Here is a 20,479-nt window from a genome sequence, read left to right on the forward strand (position 1 = left end):
GGTCACGGGAGGACCCTTGGAGAGGCAGAATTAAAACACTAGGAGAGAAGCCGATGTCCCTGGGAAGGAGCATCCTCGCAGAAGGAAGAGGAGGTACACAAGCCAGTGTCGCTGGGGTAGAATGAGCAAGGGGGAAAGAACAAGAGACGGAGGCCTGAGAAGTGACAGGGGACAGACCATGTAGGGGACTGACATGAGAGATGGAAAGCCATCAGAGAATTATATCTAAAGCATTAATATGATCTGACTTACTTTTCCTGAGACATAATTCACATCATAAAATTCACCCTTTTAAAGTACACAATTCGCTGTTTTTTAGTCTAGTCAGAAGGCTGTGCAACCACTCCCATTTCTAATTCCAGAACATTCTCATTCCCCCCAAAAGAAACTCAGATCCATTATCAGTCACTTCCCTGTCCCACCTGCCCCTAAGGCCCTGGCAACCCCTAATCTACTTTCTGATTCGATGGGTTTGCATATTCTCGTCATTTCATATAAATGGAATCACACTATATGTGGCCTTACGCATCCGACTTGCTTTTTACTTGGCTCTCTCTGGCTGCAGGATGAGAACAGGCTGAAGGAAGGCAAGGACAGAAGCGGGGAGACCAGTGGAGCGAGGAATGCAACCATTCAGCTGAGAGATGAGAACCAGGATGAGGGGCGAGATAGGGAGTGGCGGCCAGGTCATGGGTACCTTCAGACAGACTGGATGTTGGATATGAGAGAAAGAAAAGCTAAGGAGAACTCTTACGCTTGTGGCTCAAGCACCTGAAAAGATGGAGCTGACATCAACTTCGAGTGCAAGGCTACTGGACGGGCAGGCGGGAGGAGAGCCCAGCGGATGGATTTTGGAGTCATTAAAGCTGGGATGCCTATTAGCTTTCTAAGTGAAGACACCAAAAGGGAGGTGGATATGAGTCTGGGGTTAAAAGGAGAGGTCTGAGCTGGAGGTGTTAATTTGGGAGGAAGGGAATGGAAGGCATTAATGTCATGAAACTAGATGAGATTACTGAAGAGTAAGTGAACAGAGGAGAGAGTCAAGGAAAGACCGTCGACATGTCAATATTCACAGGTCAGAGAAATGAGAAGAAAACAACAAAAAAGACTGAGAAGGAAACTCCAGTAAGATGGGAGAACCAAGAGAGAACAGTCTTAAAAACCAAATGAAAAAAACGTATCACGGAGGAGGGCACTGTCAGCTGTGCCCAGTGCTGCCAACAGGTCAAGAAAGATGAGGACTAAGAAGTAACCACTGGCTTTAGGATCATGGCCGCCGTTCAGGGACCAGTTATCTTCCCCCTCCACTCTAGCCTCCACACCTCTGAATCTGCCATTTCATCTGCCAGGCATGTGCTTTACCCAGATATGGCTTTGAAAAGAACAGTTTGCATGAAGGCAAGAGGTCAAAGGTCAGACTGGAGTGGGTTTGAGAGACAGTGGTAGGAAAGGATTTGGTTCTGGGGGGCAAATCTTTTGAGGGGCTTAGCTGTAATGAGAGGTGAGGTAGGAGAGGGCTGTTTTAAAATGAGAGATAAAAATATATTCATATGCTGGTGGGACAAATTCAGCAAGAGGGAAATACGTGATAAGGGAGGGAGCAGAGAAGTGCTGAGATAGGTTAAGGGGGCAGAATTAAACTCATTTTATCTGTCAAGTAGTCAACAATTAAAATAGAAATCATCTACTGATGCAGGAAAATAGAATCATCTATTTTGCAGGAAAATCAGGAAAATCAATAAAACAAGCTATTATTTTTTTTTCCAGGAGACATAAAAACCACCATCATTTATATTTGTCTAAGTCTATTTTTCAAGGCTGAAGATATTGGATTAATTGTACACAGAGTGTCAGGGTTAAACTCTATCTGGGATTGGAGTCACAAGATCCAAGTTAAAGGACCATGACAAGTTGTAATATCCAGAAACGTCTTTTCACCTCCCTTTTTTATCTATAAAACACTGATTAAAAACAGTCTGTCCTCTCTACCTTATAGAACTGATGTGATGATCAGATGAAATATATGCAAATGTTGTTTGTAACTCTAAGGTGTGATATCCCTGTAAAGCATTTTTAATGTTACTGGATAAGGAAGAATTGTACATGCTTTGCCTTACTCCAATATGCTACACTTGAGCTCTTAGGGGGAAAAAGGCAAAAAAAAAAAAAAATTCGAAGAATGAGTAATTAAATAATGGAAAAAGAGGAGCTTTCTAGTATTGAAAACACACTCAATAAGTTGTCCATGAAGTATGCCTTAATTTTCCCTTTAAAAAAAAATTCTACAACCGATTTGTTTATTTTTGCTTATTGCCCTTGCACAGGGAGATATATCCAAAAAATGTTGCTAAGACCAATGTCAATGAGTTTACTGCCTATGTTTTCTTCTAGGAGTTTTATGATTTCAGGTCTTACATATAAATCTAATCCATTATGAGTTTATTTTTGTATATAGTGTAAGAAAGTGGTCCAGTTTCATTTTGTTTTGCATGTGTCTGTCCAGTTTTCCCAACACCATTTATTGAAGAGGCTGCCATTACCCCATTGTATATTCTTGCCTCCTTTGTTGTAAATTCACTGACTATATATAAATGTGGGTTAATTTTTGGGCTCTATTCTGTTCCATTAATCTGTGGGTCTGTTTTTGTGCTGGTACCATAATGTTTCGGTTACTTCAGCTTTGTGGCATAGTTTGAAATCAGAGAGCATGATACCTCCAACTTTGTTGTTCTTTCTCAAGGTTACTTTGGCTATTTGGGATCTTTTGTGGTTCATATAAATTTTAATATTGTTTGTTCTAGTTCTGTGAAAAATACCATTGGTGTTTTATAGGGATTGCATTGAATCTGTACATTAGATTGCTTTGGGCAGGATGGACATTTTGATTATGTTAATCCTTCCAATCCACTAGTTGGGTATATCCTTCCATTTATTTGTGTTGTCGTCAATCTTTTTCATCGGTATCTTATAGTTTTCAGAGTACAGGTCATTCACCTCCTTGGTTAACTTTATTCCCAGGTATTTTATTCTTTATGATGCAGTTGTAAGTGTAATTGTTTTCTTAGTTTCTCTTTCTAATAGTTGGTATAGTGTATAGAAATGCAACAGATTTCTTGATCAAAATAAAAAGCTTTTTCACAGTGAAGGAAACCACCAACAAAACAACAAAGATGACCTACTAAATGGGAGAAAATATTTGCAAATCATATATCCAATAAGGGGATAATATCCAAAGTATGTAAAAAATTCATACAACTCAATAGCAAAACAAAACAAATCCAATTAAAAAATGGGCAGAAGACCTGAAGAGACATTTATTCAAAGAAAATATACAGATGGCCAACAGACGCATGAAAAGATGCTCAACATCACAAATCATCAGGGATATGCAAACCAAAACCACACTGAGATATTAATTACCTCACACCGGTGAGAATGGCTATTATGAAAAAAATTAAGAAATAACAAATGTTGGCGAGAATGTGGAGCAAAGGGAACCTTCATGAACTGTTGGTGGGATTGTAAATTGTGGCAGACTCTATGAAAAACAGTATGGAGGTTCCTCAAGAAATTAAAAACAAACAAACAAACAAAAAACTACTATATGACCCAGCAATTCCATTTCTAAGAATTTAACCAAAGAAAACAAAAATGCTAATTTAAAAAGATATATGCACCTCTATGTTCACTGCAGCATTATTTATAATAGCCAAAATATGGAAGCAACCTAGATATCCATTGATAGATGAATGGATAAAGAAGATGTGGTGTGTGTATGTGTGTGTACACATATATACACGTAATGGAATATTACTGAGCCATGAAAATGAATGAAATCTTGCCATTTTCATCATGGATGAACCTAGAGGGTATTATGGTGAGTGAAGTAAGTCAGGAAAGACAAATACCATACAACTTCACTTATACGTGGATTAAAAAAAACACACAACAAAAAATGAAAATGAACAAACAAAATAGAAACAGGATCTCAGACAAAGAGAACTGATGGTTGCCAGAGGGGAAGGGGGTGGGGGACAGGTGAAGAGATGAAGGAGAATAAGAGGTACCAACTTCCAGTTATAAATAAATAAGTCATGGGGCTATAATGTACAGCATAAGGACTATAGTCAATGCTATCGTAATAACTTTGTATGGTGACGGATGGTTAATAGACATGTGATCACAACATAATATGATATATACATGTCATTCATTATCTTGTACACCTGAAAATAAGAGTGTATGTCAACTTTACTTAAACAAAAATGAAACAAGAACCACCACCACAACAAAAAAACTTAACAACCAAAAAATCCTCTAGTTTAGAGTCAGCTGAGCACGGGGCCAGAAATGAAGTCCACTAAATCTGACTGCAGGCCTAAAGGAAGACCGCACTTCAACAGACGTAACCTAGTACCTCTTCATGAATCTCTTTTATTCTCCACGTTCCCTGCCACATGCCAGGATCAACTCAAATCAAAAGATTATTTGACCTTTGACTTTTTGCCCAATAGGAGACATTATTAGGTGTTTTAAAAAAGGGGTTTTTGATTATTATTTTCATCTATTATTTTACCTAGGAACTATTAACATAAAAACTCTGATATGGAATTTATAGTAGATACCAAAGTTGAACTGACCTTTTTACTCAGCTCCCCCTCATATTTAATCAGAAAACTTAGCTGGAAACTCTATTGGGCATGAGATCTCACAAGATTTTAAAGGAAAGTGTGAAAGACAGGATATATAAGGAGATACAAATACTATCCTTTTAAATGTCCCTATTTACTTATATACTTGTATGCACCACTTGGCAGAGGAACCAGAGCTTCCTCGTGAAATCAATGTATACACATATAACTAATTGGAATAAGAGCTTAATTGTTTTTCTAATTATGGAGACATTTTTGTATTTTTATAATTACGAAATATTATTTGTATATCAATAACATTAGATACTGATTCTTTAGTCAGAATTCTAATCTCCCACTAAAAACAGTTACTCTTATTTAAACAAAATAATTCACTTTATAATGATCTACATTATAGAGTTGCTAGGGACAAATTATTCTCATGGGTGAATATATCTGCTTAAGCTCCCTCTCAGTCACTCACTCCAGCATTATTGAGGAAGGACTGACTTTGAGCAAGTGATGTTTCTTAGTTCAAACACATCATTTAAGGGGCCCAAGCATTGGTTTTGATTTGAATATTTTTGAAGAAAGTTTTCTCATAATACACATTTCTCTAACATATTGTAATTATTATAATTAGCAATATATAATATTTACTATGTCATATTAACATTAGTATAATGTTAACTAATCTGGATTACCTAGGGTCATCATTATGAGCATCCAGTAATAAACTAAATTATAAAATCTTCCTAACTAAGAATTTGCCAAGGTACGCGGAGCTCTTTGCTCTCACACTAGGTAGAAGGAAGCCACACTTTCTCTTAGATGGCAGTGCCCGCCTCCTACAGCTTTTCTGCCTCCTTTGCCTTGTCAGGAGGCCACCAGTCATTCTTGCTCCAATCAGTATGCCTGTTATCTGGCAGGCTCCCCCCATAAATTTTTATTATAAAAGCGGTAGGAAGAGCCACAGTCTTAAAGGAAGTGGGTCTCACACAACCCAGCAGCGTGGCTCTGGAGAAATGACTGCATCACTTTAGGAGTTCATTTCCTCGTCTACACAATAAAGCACTGGTCTGAATGCTCTTTAAGTCCAACCTTATGACTTTATGAGGGATCTTGTTAAGGGCTGAAAAAACTAACATCTAACTTTATTAGAACTGTATCCAAAGAAAGCACAGAAAACTCTCATAAAGGACCTCAAAGGTCCCCATACTTTGGTGCATAGAATTTATAGCATCTTAATTTTTGCCATGTCATGGACTTTTGGGTCTTACTTCTAGGTTCTTTGTTATATTTCTAACAAGTGAGGTTCATTATAGGATAAATAACCTCCAGATTAATGGGACAGAATCACATTAAGAGCTTTTTAAAAAAGAAAATTAAATGACCCTTAAATATACGTCCTTCACATAAAAGATGAGAATTCAAAAAGAACTTTTCAAAAATCCATAGAATCTATTATTCCTTTATGAATTTTTTTGTTTCCAAATGCATTTCCATGTGATATCTGAAAAAAATGACAGTGCATACTAAAAAATGATTTACCTATAACTACATCGTGACCGTCAACCAAGCCAGCAGAGAAGAGCTCCTGAGAAACGCCATCTGCCGTATCTGTCCAAATGAGAAATGAATATGTATTAGCAACAAAAAATAAAAATCAGCAGTCCAGGACAATGTAAAATATGTATTCTTCAATTACAAAAATTACCCACATGTGTTTTAATTCAACAATTCAGATTCTATCAGAGGGAAAATCAGAAGCAATGTGCAATACATTTTGCCACATAAAATTTGCATCTTGTTATTTATTCAACAGAAGTTATACAAAATTATTATTTCATTTTTGGTGAACCAAGAAATTTTGCCCTTGGGCAACTTTCTATATTAATCCTCAAATGTACCTCTAGAAGTTATCTCATAACTGGTCCCTATGACACTGCTTTTCTTTCTTTGCAAGGTCAACTCCAGCCATCATCAATCCTTTCCTATCATTAGTAGCTACTGAGTCAGAATTTACAGGAAAGGTTGAATAGGCAGCATTTGATACAACCTTATATTTGGTACAAACAGCCTATGAGGTTGTTGGACTATTAAGATGAGGTATTTAAATGTATGCTATTAAGAAACTCCTTTAACATGACATTGATCATTTGATAGCAACGGATTCATTTCCTTAGAAAATGTGGCTGAATAAAAGAATGTAGTTCTCAACAATAAATAACAGGAATTAGCAATTCTATAAAGATGGGACTGAACAGGCTGTAGAGAGTGAATATGGCTGAAATTACTCCACTGAAAGATTACGAATGAATATGGTAAGATTGAGAAGTCAGAAGATCTTGTAAAGAGAAACTGATAAACTGCAATGTGCTCAAAAAGAATGATTATGGGACTGGCCGAGTGGCACGTTGGTTAAGAGCTGGCTTGGGACGCCAGCTCTGAGGAGCAGGACCCCAGTTCGGATCCCACATGCGGGCCAGTGATGCTGCGCCCTCTACAGCTAAGATGCTGAACAACAGCTCGACCTGGAGCTGGGCTGCCCTGAGTCGCCGGCGATGGCATAGGCTGCAGCCCCTGCTACAGTGGGTTGCCATAAGCTACCTTGAGTAGCTGGTAGCCGGCGTGAGTGGCCTGCAGCCGGTGTAAGCTGCCAAGAGCCGCAGTGAGCGGCCGTCCAGAAGCCAGTGATGGATCTGCCTCGCCCGGGAAGAGCACAATGATGATACCAATGTGGGCCAGTGAAGCGACGTCCTCCACAACTAGACTGAAGAACAAAAGGACAGCAACTTGTCTGTTCCCCTCCCTGAATTCCCCAATAAAATCTTAAAAAAATAAAAAAAATAAAAAAAGAACAATTATGAACCCCTATGTTTTTACAGGGAAGATGACGTGCTCCCCATGGCCTTCTGATATTCACACAAACATCCAGAACTGTAGCTGGATAAGAAGAAACTGGCCAAGGAGCTGGTAACAACTTAGATGGATGTTTCACTTTAAGTGTCTCCCAGGGGCTAGGAGCACTTGAAAATATAGCAGCTAAATCAAACAAGCACCTAAACAGAAATGCAGCTTGCTATGGAAGGCTGCCTTCAACATAGAGTGGGTTTCCTTGTTTAATCTGTGTTTCGGATGTGGTGACTCTGTGTGTGTGTGTGTGTGTGTGTGTGTGTGTGTGTGAGAGAGAGAGAGAGAGAGAGAGAGAGAGAGAGAGAGAGAGAGAGAGAGAGAGAGNAGAGAGAGAGAGAGACAGAGAGAGAGAGAGAGAGAGAGAGAAACAGAGACAGACAGATAGACCACGAGCGTGCATGCACACACATGTGAGCATATAACTGGAGGTATAAATATCTTTCATAATTTTGGGGCTTTAAAGGGCTTATTCCCGTGTCTGACACATAGTAATTACTCAACAAATGGTAACTGTGGTGATAACGAAGCAGCAAAGATCATCTGAGAGGCATCTTACACTCTTGCTCACTCTCTTTCTCCCTTTCATAAATGGCCTAAGTTCCCAAATCTCCAATAAAAACTTGAGAGCCAATCTACATTCTTTGCACTTCCAAGAAACTGTAGTACTTTATCAATTTACTCATTCCATTTCATAATGAATAAAATGAAATGATTTACCTATAACTACATCATTGAAAGTAAATACATAGGAATCTTCCTGAACTATAAAAATCCATATAAGGTAGGCTTATCTTGGGCCCTGTCCGTACTGCTAGAAGTACAAAAACATCTGATAAAATTCTGTTAGGATTAAAATAACCCCCTGGCATGAAACCTAGAGCAGTGTGATGGAAGGTTCTATTCAGAATGTGATTTAGCTTTTGAAGTCGACTAGAACATTCAGCTTCACAATCTCCATCTTCCTGGATGCCTCTGCAAACTTCACGAAAAGAAGCACACTGAATTAAAGGGCCTACTAGGACACACAGCAGGCAGTCATTATATTTCTATCGATTTGATCATCTGTTAAAGCATCTGAAAGAGTTACCATTATTTCTAAAGTATCAGTCAGATCTTACACTTAAGGAGCTACAATCACAGAATGTAGCTGAAAATGGAATAATCAGACACAGCCACATTGAGGGCTGGCACTCAAACAGTACCAAAGCAGGTGACATTCACAAATGATTCAAGTATATGGCATCTCCTACCATTTCCAGGACTCCTGGTACCAGATGAGTCATATTAAAACAGCAAAAAAGGTCATGCTGGCTGCCCAAAAATGGAAATAGTCTGTGCAATTAAGCAGTTGCTTTGTATGCACCCAAGTAATAAATGCATCAGTAATAGTTTAGAACAGAAACATGAAGGTAATTGGTAATTTGTTTTTCTTTAAGCTGCTTAACATTCCTAATGTGTAAACAAGTTAAATAATCATATGTTCTCTGCTTTCCAGAGCACACAGCAACATAATAAACACAAAGGGCTTGAGCTCAAATGAGGACAGAGAATATTGGATATGTTTGTGTTACATTCTAGCCACATGTACCTATTTATGTGTATGTACAGCACAGACATAGTCAGCTGTGGTGTGCATGCACAGATGTAGACAAGGTCCAAAACGCAGACAGCATCAGTAATCACAGAGGTATGGTGATATATCCATGCCGTTTCCATTAAAACAGGCCTGTGCTCACCGCCCAAGGAAGGTCAGTTATCATCTAGAAGCCAACGCTATGGTTTCTGTCTGGGCAACAAAAGCTGAGACTCTTCATGTAACTATGACAAACGAGGTTGGCAAAGCCAGCACAAAGGGCCAGGTAATGCTGATAGGACCATTTTATTCCCCCAGATCCTCCATGCAGAAATTCATTTCTTTGTTAGCTCTTTAAATTAAAATTGATTTTTATTACCATCGTCAATTTGAACCAATCAGATGAAAAGAACAAACCTGAAAATAAGAATCTGTTGTTTTACTTACTTTACTTGAAACTCTTATTATATATAGTTTTATGACAACATAGGTAGCTTTTTGATAACAGTAACTGGTGCCGTTCAACTTCACAGACTGACTCTAAACTGTCAAAGATGGATGTTCCCGGAAAGAAAGATCGATTAACAAATTCATCAGGGCCTTATTTGGTAAAAGGTACTTAACGTGTTTAATTCAAATATACAGGGGATCACTAAATTTTTGTGCTTACAAGGGGCTAGAGAGCAGAGACAGGGGGCGCATGTGGCCCAGGAACACTTTTTGTTTGGCTGGCAGTGTTTTTAAAAAACTGAACCTAAATGTATTTAGACTAGTTTCTTTAGTTTCCCCGATATCTGCACCATTAACTTTGGCTCCTGTAAAGCATCTGAGTTTGTGTTTTCTTACAAATGATAATAGCCGAGAGGTCAAAGCCATTAACTGAATGACCACCTATCAAACTTCAGGGTTTGCAGAATTTAGCAAATACAATTTATTTAATCAAATTGAAATTTACATGGAGCTCTAATACATAAAATAAATAAAGTGTTATTAGCTTATATAGTAATACATTCAAATATATTCTATAGAGATATTCAGTATGGACATCAAAGCTGTTTTCAGGTACATAAAAATTTGAAACCAGAGGTCAGGGATAACAATTATATATAGTCTTAGCATTAGCATCTGACTTTCACTTCTCTAGGTTGTTTTGATTATAAACTAAATAGTGGAAATAGCAATTTTTGTTAGACAACTAGTCCTGTGGTCGCCAAAGTCTGTTTCTATATGTTACTTATCCATTAATTAATCCAAATCACTTCAAATTCTCCTTTATAGCAGGCTCTTGCCAGGTGGTAGAGATAACAAGAAATATGACATGGTTCTATGACTTCCACGCATCCAGGAGCTGAAAAAGCAACCAGTCTAACCTTTAAGTTGTTTTAATAGCTATTTAAATTACTAAAATTGTGTTCATCTTCAAGACTGGCACTGTTCCTGCCCAGCTTACCAGTGGTGCCTGCAGCAAATGGAAGCCACAAACACCCCCCAACACAGGCTCGTGTAACCTGAACTGAGCACAGAGGCAAAGTACGTTGCCTTCTGTATGGTTTCACTGTTTGCTGCTTAGCCCTCACTAGGAGTGCTGTATGCTTCTCACCATACTCATCATAATATCCTTTAGGCCCTGCATGGCCAAGCCAGGGCACTAGAATTCATGTAGTCAGTAGTGGTTCAGTTTGGATTCCCAACAATTATCCTAAGTCCTTCCTTCCTTCCCTCCCTCCTTTCTGTGTTTTTAGAGAAAGCATTTTTGAAAACAAATTATAAATACACGCTTGTAATCAATTTCTGAAATGTTCTTTGTAGCAATAAGGTAATAATTTCAATGAAAACTCACCTCTTCCTGGAGTAAATTCAAATCGTATGTCATTAAGTTCCTTTCTGGAGTTTCTGAAATACATAACATAGAGCACATTAAAATCTTCATTAAAATCTAATGAAGCAGGGTTTAGTCAAACTGAAAGTATTCTAATTTTTATAATTTTTATAACAAGTAGATAACACTTTACAGTTTTGGGTTACATCCAAATACTTCCTTAATTAAAAGTGATAGTTATGACAATAATAAAAGGCAATGTTTAACTGATTGAATTTACTTTATATCAACATGTTCATATCACAAAATATCAAAAATAAAAAGTTTATTTTATAAATCTACACTAAATCAGCAACCTTAAATATAAATTCATAATTAAACATTTCAGAAGCTTCTGGTTTAGAATAAATGACAAATGCATTTTCCTGAGAAAATAGTATTTTATCAAATTATTTTTTGAAGTGAAACCAACAGGAATGATAGTTGCAATAATGAAGTTCATGACAGCATTACACATTAAATCATACAACAAAATGCTCAGAATGAGGTATTTTGTAGTTAAAAATTTTATCTAGAGGTGGACATCTGAATGTTGTAAAATTATCCATTGAATACATAAACTTTAAGTAAATATAAAATGCTTATGTAAAACTATAATATGTACATATATATGTATATTCAATCAAAAAATTAAATGGCACTGGGGAAATATGGAAAAAGTAAGTATCTAAGATATGAGTTTTCCATTCATATTAATTCCAAGAAATGATAATACGGGGCAGTGAGCTATAATTTGAATGGTTTTCAATTTTCATAAGAACACTTAAATATTATGGCTAACTCAACAGATGCTAAATTAAAGTTAATAAAAACATCTTAAGAAACTGCAGCAGGAAACATGAAATAGTAATTCCCGTTAAGTACTCAACTACTTGCTCAGCTGCCGAGAGTGTCCAAGATAGAGACAGAAATACCTAAATACACATCCCTGAACTTCGTTCTTCAGGAGTCTGATCAAATCCTGATTAGTACTCTGGCTATGGTGCTCTAAAACTGGGTACTATCTCCTGGTCTCTATATACAGTGCCCAAATCATGATGACTCCTGTCAGTCTCTGTGCCCTTTTTGGTGTATTGCCTGATAGTGGTTTTTTATGTCCTACCACATCCTGACACACTAAGTGTGAGGAGGTGCAGAAAGTTGCCAAAGGCATGGTACTGACTGAGAAAAAGCCCTTCTCTCCAGTGCCAAGAGAAGCTGGCAGGAGCCTAAAACCTTTCCGCGTGCAGAGAAGAGTCAAGAAATCAAGGAATGTCCAAGACTAGGCCACAGCCACAAGAGCCTCGAACCACTCTGCGTCTTCTCAGGTGTCCCCACCGTAACTTTACCGCTACTCTTCTCAGAGATAGAGTGGGACTAGGGGACGTCAGTAATTCCTATAGCTGTGCTTCTTTTTGGACCCTCTGAGAATCTGAAAACTGAAAATTCTGAACTCTCACTCTAAAAAGTAAACACATGGCTGACATATGAAATTGCAGATAATTGAAGACGGTTCAGAGATCATCTTGTACCCGAGAATAAGTAACTCTACCCCGGAGGTGGAGTGTGCACCATGAACAATCAGTGCTTGCAGTAGAAATGCTGTTTGCATGTTGGATTGTTTAAATAGCCTCAATTTTCTTAATAACTCCAATGTCATCACACATTTATATAGTGCTTTCATATACAGAGGGTGCCAAAAAAATGTATACACATTTTAAGAAAGGAAAAAAACTATATTAAAATTGTAATACTCAATATATACTGGTAACAAAAGATGAATACAAGCCATATTTGGCTTCTGCAATTACAAGAGGTATTCAAAGTGATTACGATCAGCATAATTTTAATACAGTTTTTTCCTTTCTTAAAATGTGCATACATTTGTTTGGAACCCTCTATATATCAGCAGTTCTCAAGCTTTTAGTCATAGAACCATTTTCTATTCTTAAAAAGTATTAAAGACTTCTAAAGAGCTTTTGTTTATTTTGGTCACATTTATCAATATCTATTGTATTGGAAATTAAAACTGATAAATTTTAAAACACATATTACTTTATTTCAAAATAACTATAATTCACCCATCACATGCGAATGTAGATTTTTTAAATGAAAAATTACTTTACTTTCCAAAAGAAAAACCAATCAGTAAAAAGCGTGCATTGTTTTCTATTTTTGTAAACCTCTGTAATGTCTGGCTTAACATAGGTGGATTCTTGTATTTGTTTGCTTCTGTATTCAACCTGCTGCAATATCACATATCATAGAGCCAGCCACTGGAAAATTCCACTGTACATGTGTGAAAGAATGATAATGGTAAAATCAAATAATTTCTTAATATTATAATAAAAATAGTTTTGACCTCATGTGCTCCCTGAAAGGGTCTCAAGGACCCCTATGGGTCACAGGACCACTCTTTGAGAACCAGCGATACCAAATCTCATGAATCAAATCTCATTTTACCTGACAATCAACCTTAAGAGATATACAAAGTAGGTATTACTTGTTTTCCATTTTTTAGGTGAGTATGTTCAAGGCTTTTCTAAGTTTATAAATTTGATGAGTGGCACAGTAAGGGCCAAGAATTCTATATTGGAAACACCTAAGACAAACAGAAAGGCTCAATCCCTTTCGCTTTTACGAGAAAACAATATTCCCCAAGATTTTACATATTACCATAAAAAGATCAGCAAGCATGCATTTATCTAATAGTCTTGGTTTCGTATGCTGTGTATCAGCAAAGGTTGAATTAGAACTAAAATAATCCAATAAGAAATAAGGATCATGAGGAAAACAAGAATTTCAAGTGATTTAATAATGAAATGACAGAAGGATAACAAGATGTAAAGGAATTTGGTTTGATGCTAATTTATGTCCTTGTTCCTTTCCTTTTTCCTTTGATCAGTCTTGTCTAAATTATTTTGTTCTTCTAAGGCCGTAAGAAGAGCGGTGCAAGGACCATACCCAGAATATCATCATGCGCACCCTGGTTCTTTAAATGTTAATATTACGGAAGTAATAGCCAACCCCCATAGTCTCTCATCTACATCAACTGTGGCTCAAGTGATAAAGGTTGCCTAGTCAAGTCATTTTTTTATGACTCTGAACCTAAAATACCTGCCTTTGAAAAGATCATAGTGATTGATTGTGAGTAGTAGCCTTGTCCCATCGGGATGAAATATAGTTCAGAAAATGCCTAATTGGATCTAACTACTGAAGGTCATCCTTTTATAAAGAATTAATCTTTTCAGACTCATGCTTAACACCTTTAATTGAAAGTACATTTACTTTAATTGATATGGCACAGGGTACCCTTGACTTCAGGGAAACTGGAAATAGGTGTGATTTAAGGCCAGATGCTAAGCCTGTGCAATTTTACACAGGAAACATTAAAAATTTCACAGCAACAGCGTCAAGACCCAGGCCACTCTTGATAACTCTTACTAAAAACCCTTGAAACCTTAAAGAAAAAAACCAACCAAACAAACAAACAAAAAAACAATGAAACTCTTAAATTTGCTAAGGTCCAACCCCTTATTTCTCATTTTATGTACATATTGCATCACAAACGCAAATGCCTACAGGGCTCGGGCAAGAAATTTATTTTTAAAATATGTGATACAATTAAATGGCTTAATAACAAAAAAAGTACACTAGGACATTATGTAAAAACTAGCCCTTCCATTCCTGTCACTCAACTACCTGGTTCCCCTCACAGAGACAATCAAAGCTACAGGCTCTCTGTGCATCCTTCCTGAGACGTTCTATGCATAGAGGAGCAAACGGACACACACAGTGCCCTCTAGCCTGTTGAGAACGAATGGTAGTGTGCTATGTCCACTTGCTTTTTTTTTTTTTTTAACTTAGTAATATATCTTGGCATTTCTCCATATTGGTTCATAGAGAGATTTTTTTCTTTCTTTTTTTATTAGTTTCAGGAATACAAAACAATAGTGATTAGACATTTACATACCTCACAAAGTGGTAACCCCCAAAAGTCTACTACCCATCTGACACTGTACATAGTTATTAGAATATTATTGACTACATTCCCTATGCTGTACTTTACATCCCCATGACTGTGATGACTGTGTTTTTTAAAAATTATAGTTGACATTTAATATTATTTTATATTATACAGCTATAACATATATCTGTATATGTTACAGATATAGCACAGTGGTTAGATAGCTTTCTCATTCTTTTTTTGTACTGCCACATAGCATTCCATTGTATATCGTATCTTTATTTTTTTAACCAGTTCCCGTTCTATGAGCGGACTGTTTCTAGTCTTTATTATAAACAACACTTCAATGAATAACCTTGTTCTTATGTCATTTTGCAAATATGAGTATAAAAATAAATTTCTAGAAGCAAATTGCTTGATCTGAGGATATATGCATTTGGAATCTGATATTGTCACATTCCCCTTCATTTAATTTATATCAATTTGCACTTTCATAAGCTACTTATAAGCACCATTGTAGGAAGTTTAAATGAGTAAAGCAGAAAGTATATTAAAAAAAAAAAAGAGTCCCTGCCAGCTATAAAGCTTATTAGCCATTTAAAGGGGCAACCACACTACTCAGGACAAGCTGGTGAGGCCACGTGGGAATTTGGGCTCAATTTTGTTAAATATATTTTATATATACATATATATATATATATATATATATATATGTATATATATGTATGTATGTGTGTGCTATGTCGATTCAAAGTGAGGAATTCAGAGATACAGATTGTCACCTGTAAGGTTTTCTTTCTTGCTCTTTCAAATCATCTGCAAGGGACACAGTGAACATTCAAACAAGGTGGCTGGCAAAGAGGGTGATGATGATGGACACATGAGTGAACACGTAACCCCTCCAGGTGGCAGAGGTGCAGAAGGCCCGTGCAGTTGAAGTACATATTTTACACGATGCAGCATGTTTCTGCCCCTCTTAATATACCATGTCAGGACAATCTGGCGAGTTATTGCTCCTGGAGGGCTCCAAAGCCAACATGCTAGCTCAGGACTACGTGCATAACTCAGCTTCACATTAGTTGCTCATGCCAACCAATGCAGGGGGGCACACACCCTAAGAACCAGATGTGATCAACAGTTTAGAAGTCTGAAGCCCACTCATTGTTGTCTAAAGAAATAATAACATGTATCATTTGCACTGCTACCCTCTGCCACTGGGGTGCTCTGAAGTGAGGCTGCAAGTCCAGCACTTTCCCGCGCTCTGAGGTGGGAGGACGCAATGGGGTAACACCGCCCACGTCCCTGTAAGGCCAGTAGGTATAGTGTTTCCCAGGGATTCGGAGGCAGCCCCTCCCTCCTAAGCAGCTAAGGATTTTCTTAGCCAACATCCGTTTTCTTCTTTATTTTAACCTGAGATTCCAGGTCTAGGTGAAGCTGTTGGTGTCCAAGGAAGTCCCGAGGGGTTCCTACACACTCCTGGAATGTCTCCCCTATTAGTTGGATGGGGACCTTCCAAACAGGCTGGACCAGGAATCAGGATATCATTTTTAGTTCATCTTGTTTTTTTCCTACTTTTGGCACCAAACTGAAGTCCTAAACTGAACAGAAATGGACTACATTTCTCTCTACACCAGGAGGCAGCCAAGCACAGAGTGAGGAGAAACGTGAGCTAGAGAGAGAGAGAAAAAGAGGTCTGCGTTCAAATCCACTCGCTACTTGTTTGGCATCTAGAATCTGTTTCCTCAACTGTGAGGTGGGGAAAACAATTATTAATAGCATTTACTATCTGCTGGTATGTGCTATGTGCTCAGTGCTTCACATGTTGTCTCATCCCATGCTCTAAACAACTCTGGAAGTAGGGATGACTGATTCCCTATTATTTTACAGATGAGAAAACGGAGGCTTAGGAAAGGTAAAGATGGAGCCAAAATCATGTGTCTGAACAGCACATCTGAACAAAAGGTGGAACTTAATGAATGCTGCCCGTTTTGTTTTTCAGGGCACAGCCCTTCCCCGAGCCCCTACTGGCCTTGCCCTGACATCTGGAGATGCTCCTAACTGGTCTCACCATGCTCAAGCTCATAATCTGCAGAGCAGCCAGTTAGTTAGTTTGTTCCCTGGAAATCTGATCATGTCAATCACTTGCTGAAAGATCCCATCCACCTTCTTCTTAAAACAAAATTCAAAATCCTTAACATGGCCCTGCAAGACCTGTTTCTGCCGGTCTCCCTGCCCTCAACTCTCCAGTGCTTCCGCGGCACACCTCTGCCGTCTCCTGGCCTCCCCTCCTTTCCCAGGTAGGACTTTACGAAGAACAGTTTGAATGAAACGGGGAAGTCAAAAGTCTGACAGTAGTGGGTTCAGGAGACGGTGGTAGGAAAGGCATTGAAGTCAGGGACAATTCTTTTGAGAAGTTTAGCTATAAGGGGATGGAGAGAAATAACTCCAATGGCAGGAGAGGTAAAGAGAAGGCTTTTTCAAGATGCGAGAAAATAAACATATATGTGTGTGCCAGTGGGACATGTCTAGTAAAGAGGGAAGCAGACGCAGAGGGAGGGAACGGAGGATTGGCCCTGGGGGCTGCAGCATCTTGGGGGAGCCAGCTTCTCCTCCTGCTTGGAAATTTGTCCCTCACTCTCCCTCTACCTGACTGATTCCAGTCATGTTCTGGGGCCTGGCTGTGTCTTTCCAGGGAGACCAGGAAAGGAAGGGAAGGGTGGACAGGTGAGGATAAGCCCGTCTCCTGTGTGCTGTCCTACCCTACAGGTCTGTGCTTGGTACCTCGCATTTTGCATAAACGTAACCATATGGTTATCACTTTAACTCCTGTCTCAGCTACTAGACAATAAGCTCCAAAAGAGAAAAGACCCTCGTCTGGCCTGTTCACTCTTCTTCCCCTCAGCACTCAGCAGAGTGCCCATGGAGCTCACTGGGCACTCATGGAGTGTTTGTTTAATGAATAAATGCATGAACGAAGAGCTTCAGGTCTGGCTTCCATGAAGCGCCTCTCCCTTGGCCTCTGTGAAATCACCTCCTTCCAGTCTTCCCCAGTTCCCTAGCTGCCCTCTCTCTGTGTGCTCCAAACACTCTCCTGTCTGCATCTGCCGGTGCCTTCAATGCTAATGTTCCATCTTCAAACATCTTCTCTCCTTATTCTCTCCCTGGATGACTAATTCCAAATCCATAACTCAAACCCAGATACTGCCCCCGAGTTATAAAGCCATTATCCAACTGCCTTTGCAGCAGCTCTCCATGCAATGTCCAAACGGACACAGGAACTCTCGGCATATCCAAAATGGAATGCAACATTTTTCCTTTCAAATTAACTTCTCTTTCTTTGGTCCCTGTGGCAGTAAATGGTGGTGACAGACAACTACCATGACCTGTGGGTTAGACCCCCTTAAGATATCTCAAATCACCCATTTCTCTAAAACTCCGCCACTGCTGACCAAGGACAGGTCACCATTATCTGCTACAGATGAGAATAAACGGTTTAATGAACAAAGGATGCTTTATCCACACTCACACACACCACCCATATACACATAGAGAATGCTGTTCGCTAAAGTTAAGGATAAACAGCAAAAGGAAAAGGGCCATAAAAAGTTGAGGGCGCTATTGTTCAGGGTGCAATCCTTGACAGATGAATGTGTTGTAGCCCAAGAAGAAAATTGTTGGACTTAATAAGATGTGAAAAACGATGCCAACGTAATGATATGTTGAAGGATACCTACCATGTATGGCCAGAAACAAAAGAATCAGGAACAGAAAAAATGACTGAAAAAACAGAAAGATGACTGCTCTGACAGTTTATGTTCATCTCTGGACTTTCCTAGATCCAAGTATCCAAGTCTTTAAGTCAGCTAACGAGGCTGCCTTAAGAACTGGAGACTCTCACCTAGAGCCTCGTCATCTGAGGTCAACTGCAGTGCAGCCACTTGCCAGCAATGACATTTAGTTAGCCACTTCATCCTCTAACCTTCAGTTTCCTCTGCAGCAAAAAGGGGAAATGATGCTTCCCTCACAGATGAGCTGAGCTGTGTGAAAACACCATGTGGACCCCTCACGCTGCTCTATCACATTACGATGCCTTGTATTATATTTTGAGGCATACAGAAGTGGGAGAGAAAGTAATGGCTCCAGTCCTGAAAGAGATTACAATCTTCCAAGAGAGTGATATCTGACTATGTAAAACAATTGGGAAAGTCCCAAGTTAAATAAGTGCTTAATTAATAGTAATCGAGAAGGAAATACTAGACCAAGTCAGAGAAAGCAGAATTTCCCCTCTCTTGACTCTCACTTTATCCATTCTTCACACTCCTATCAAATTAATCTTCTCTGAGGTAAAGGTCCAATCACAGAATCATATAATTTCACAACTGAAAGGGGCTCTAGAGGTCACCTAATCCAGTCCCCTCATTCCACAGGTGAAGACACTGAAGCCAAAGAGATTAAGTAGCTTGCTTAAGATTACACAGCTGGTTAATTCATGCCACACTCCATAAATACTTACTGATGACCTGCTAGATGTCACACCTATCCTAAGAGCCAGGGTGGCAGAAGTCACACCCAAACCTGGGACACAGACTTCTCAAAGACTGCTTTTTATTCTCAATTGATGGTTCCCAAAGTGCAGGCAGGGTGAGCTTAGGTGCAATCTCTAAAGAAAGCCTTATTCCCCCCAATGACAGCCCTGCCCCTTGTTCATAAGTACTGTATGCAGTGAGAGATGTGACAATTGAGAATGTGTTTCACATGATTGATGTGATGACCAAAATAAAGGTTGAGTGCCACTGCGGTACCCATCAGCACCATGCCCCAAAGCCCTGCCTGAAACGGAAGCTCTCCGGAAAGTATGTATCTCCATATACCATGAGTCACACGCTCCAGGAGTGTGAGGATAACGGAGTCCTATATCTACCCCTCTCTATAACCCCTGGTCTTGCATTTGCCTTGCCTTGAAAGAGGTTTTTGGATCAGTGAATCTCCGAAAATGTGTGAATGAAAATTCCTTTCAATGTTGTACTTCCAGACACCCAAAAGTATACCTATGGCCTATAAATTATAAGTTGGTAGCATTCAGAATTCTAGTCTACGCCAAGCCATGCAGCATCACACAGCCCATGGTCAATGTCAAATAGATCAGGAAGTCCTACTGTTTCCTTCAACAAACAAACAAACAAACAAACAAACAAACAAACAAACAAAAAAAGAAAACAACAAAAAACCTGAGCAGTGACTAACAAATGTGTGTATGCAAGCACATGTGCGTGTGTGCGCGCACACACACACACACAAAAGGTTTTCTTCAAATAAGGTATCTTGATTCATCTTAAAAATTTTGACTTTATACACTGGTTGTCTGCAGGTTTTTCTGCAGCCAAAATTTCAGGCTAAGGACTCTGATGCATCCCATTGGCTATCGAGCAGCCTGCGGGACCCTTTTAGATTTGTAGACTATAGGGAGCAAACAGCCTGGCTGAATATGATTTCACACAGCTGACACCTAAATTAGAGGTGCATGTGCAGAGCCT

General features: G+C 38.8%; 1 protein-coding gene across 4 annotated transcripts in view; it reads right to left on the reverse strand.

Annotated features, from left to right (window-relative positions):
* STK39 (serine/threonine kinase 39) overlaps positions 1–20,479 on the reverse strand; it is a 278,425-nt gene that overhangs the window by 43,419 nt on the left and 214,527 nt on the right. For all 4 annotated transcript variants that reach the window (XM_019656621.1, XM_019656624.1, XM_019656623.1 and 1 more), the window contains 2 exons: positions 10,961–11,013; positions 6,183–6,251 (listed from right to left, as the gene is read on the reverse strand). In XM_019656621.1, coding sequence (XP_019512166.1) covers positions 6,183–6,251; positions 10,961–11,013 — 122 coding nt within the window. The remainder of the gene's footprint in view (positions 1–6,182; positions 6,252–10,960; positions 11,014–20,479) is intronic.

Source organism: Hipposideros armiger, unplaced genomic scaffold, assembly GCF_001890085.2.
Source record: "Hipposideros armiger isolate ML-2016 unplaced genomic scaffold, ASM189008v1 scaffold_263, whole genome shotgun sequence".
Lineage (NCBI taxonomy): Eukaryota > Metazoa > Chordata > Mammalia > Chiroptera > Hipposideridae > Hipposideros > Hipposideros armiger.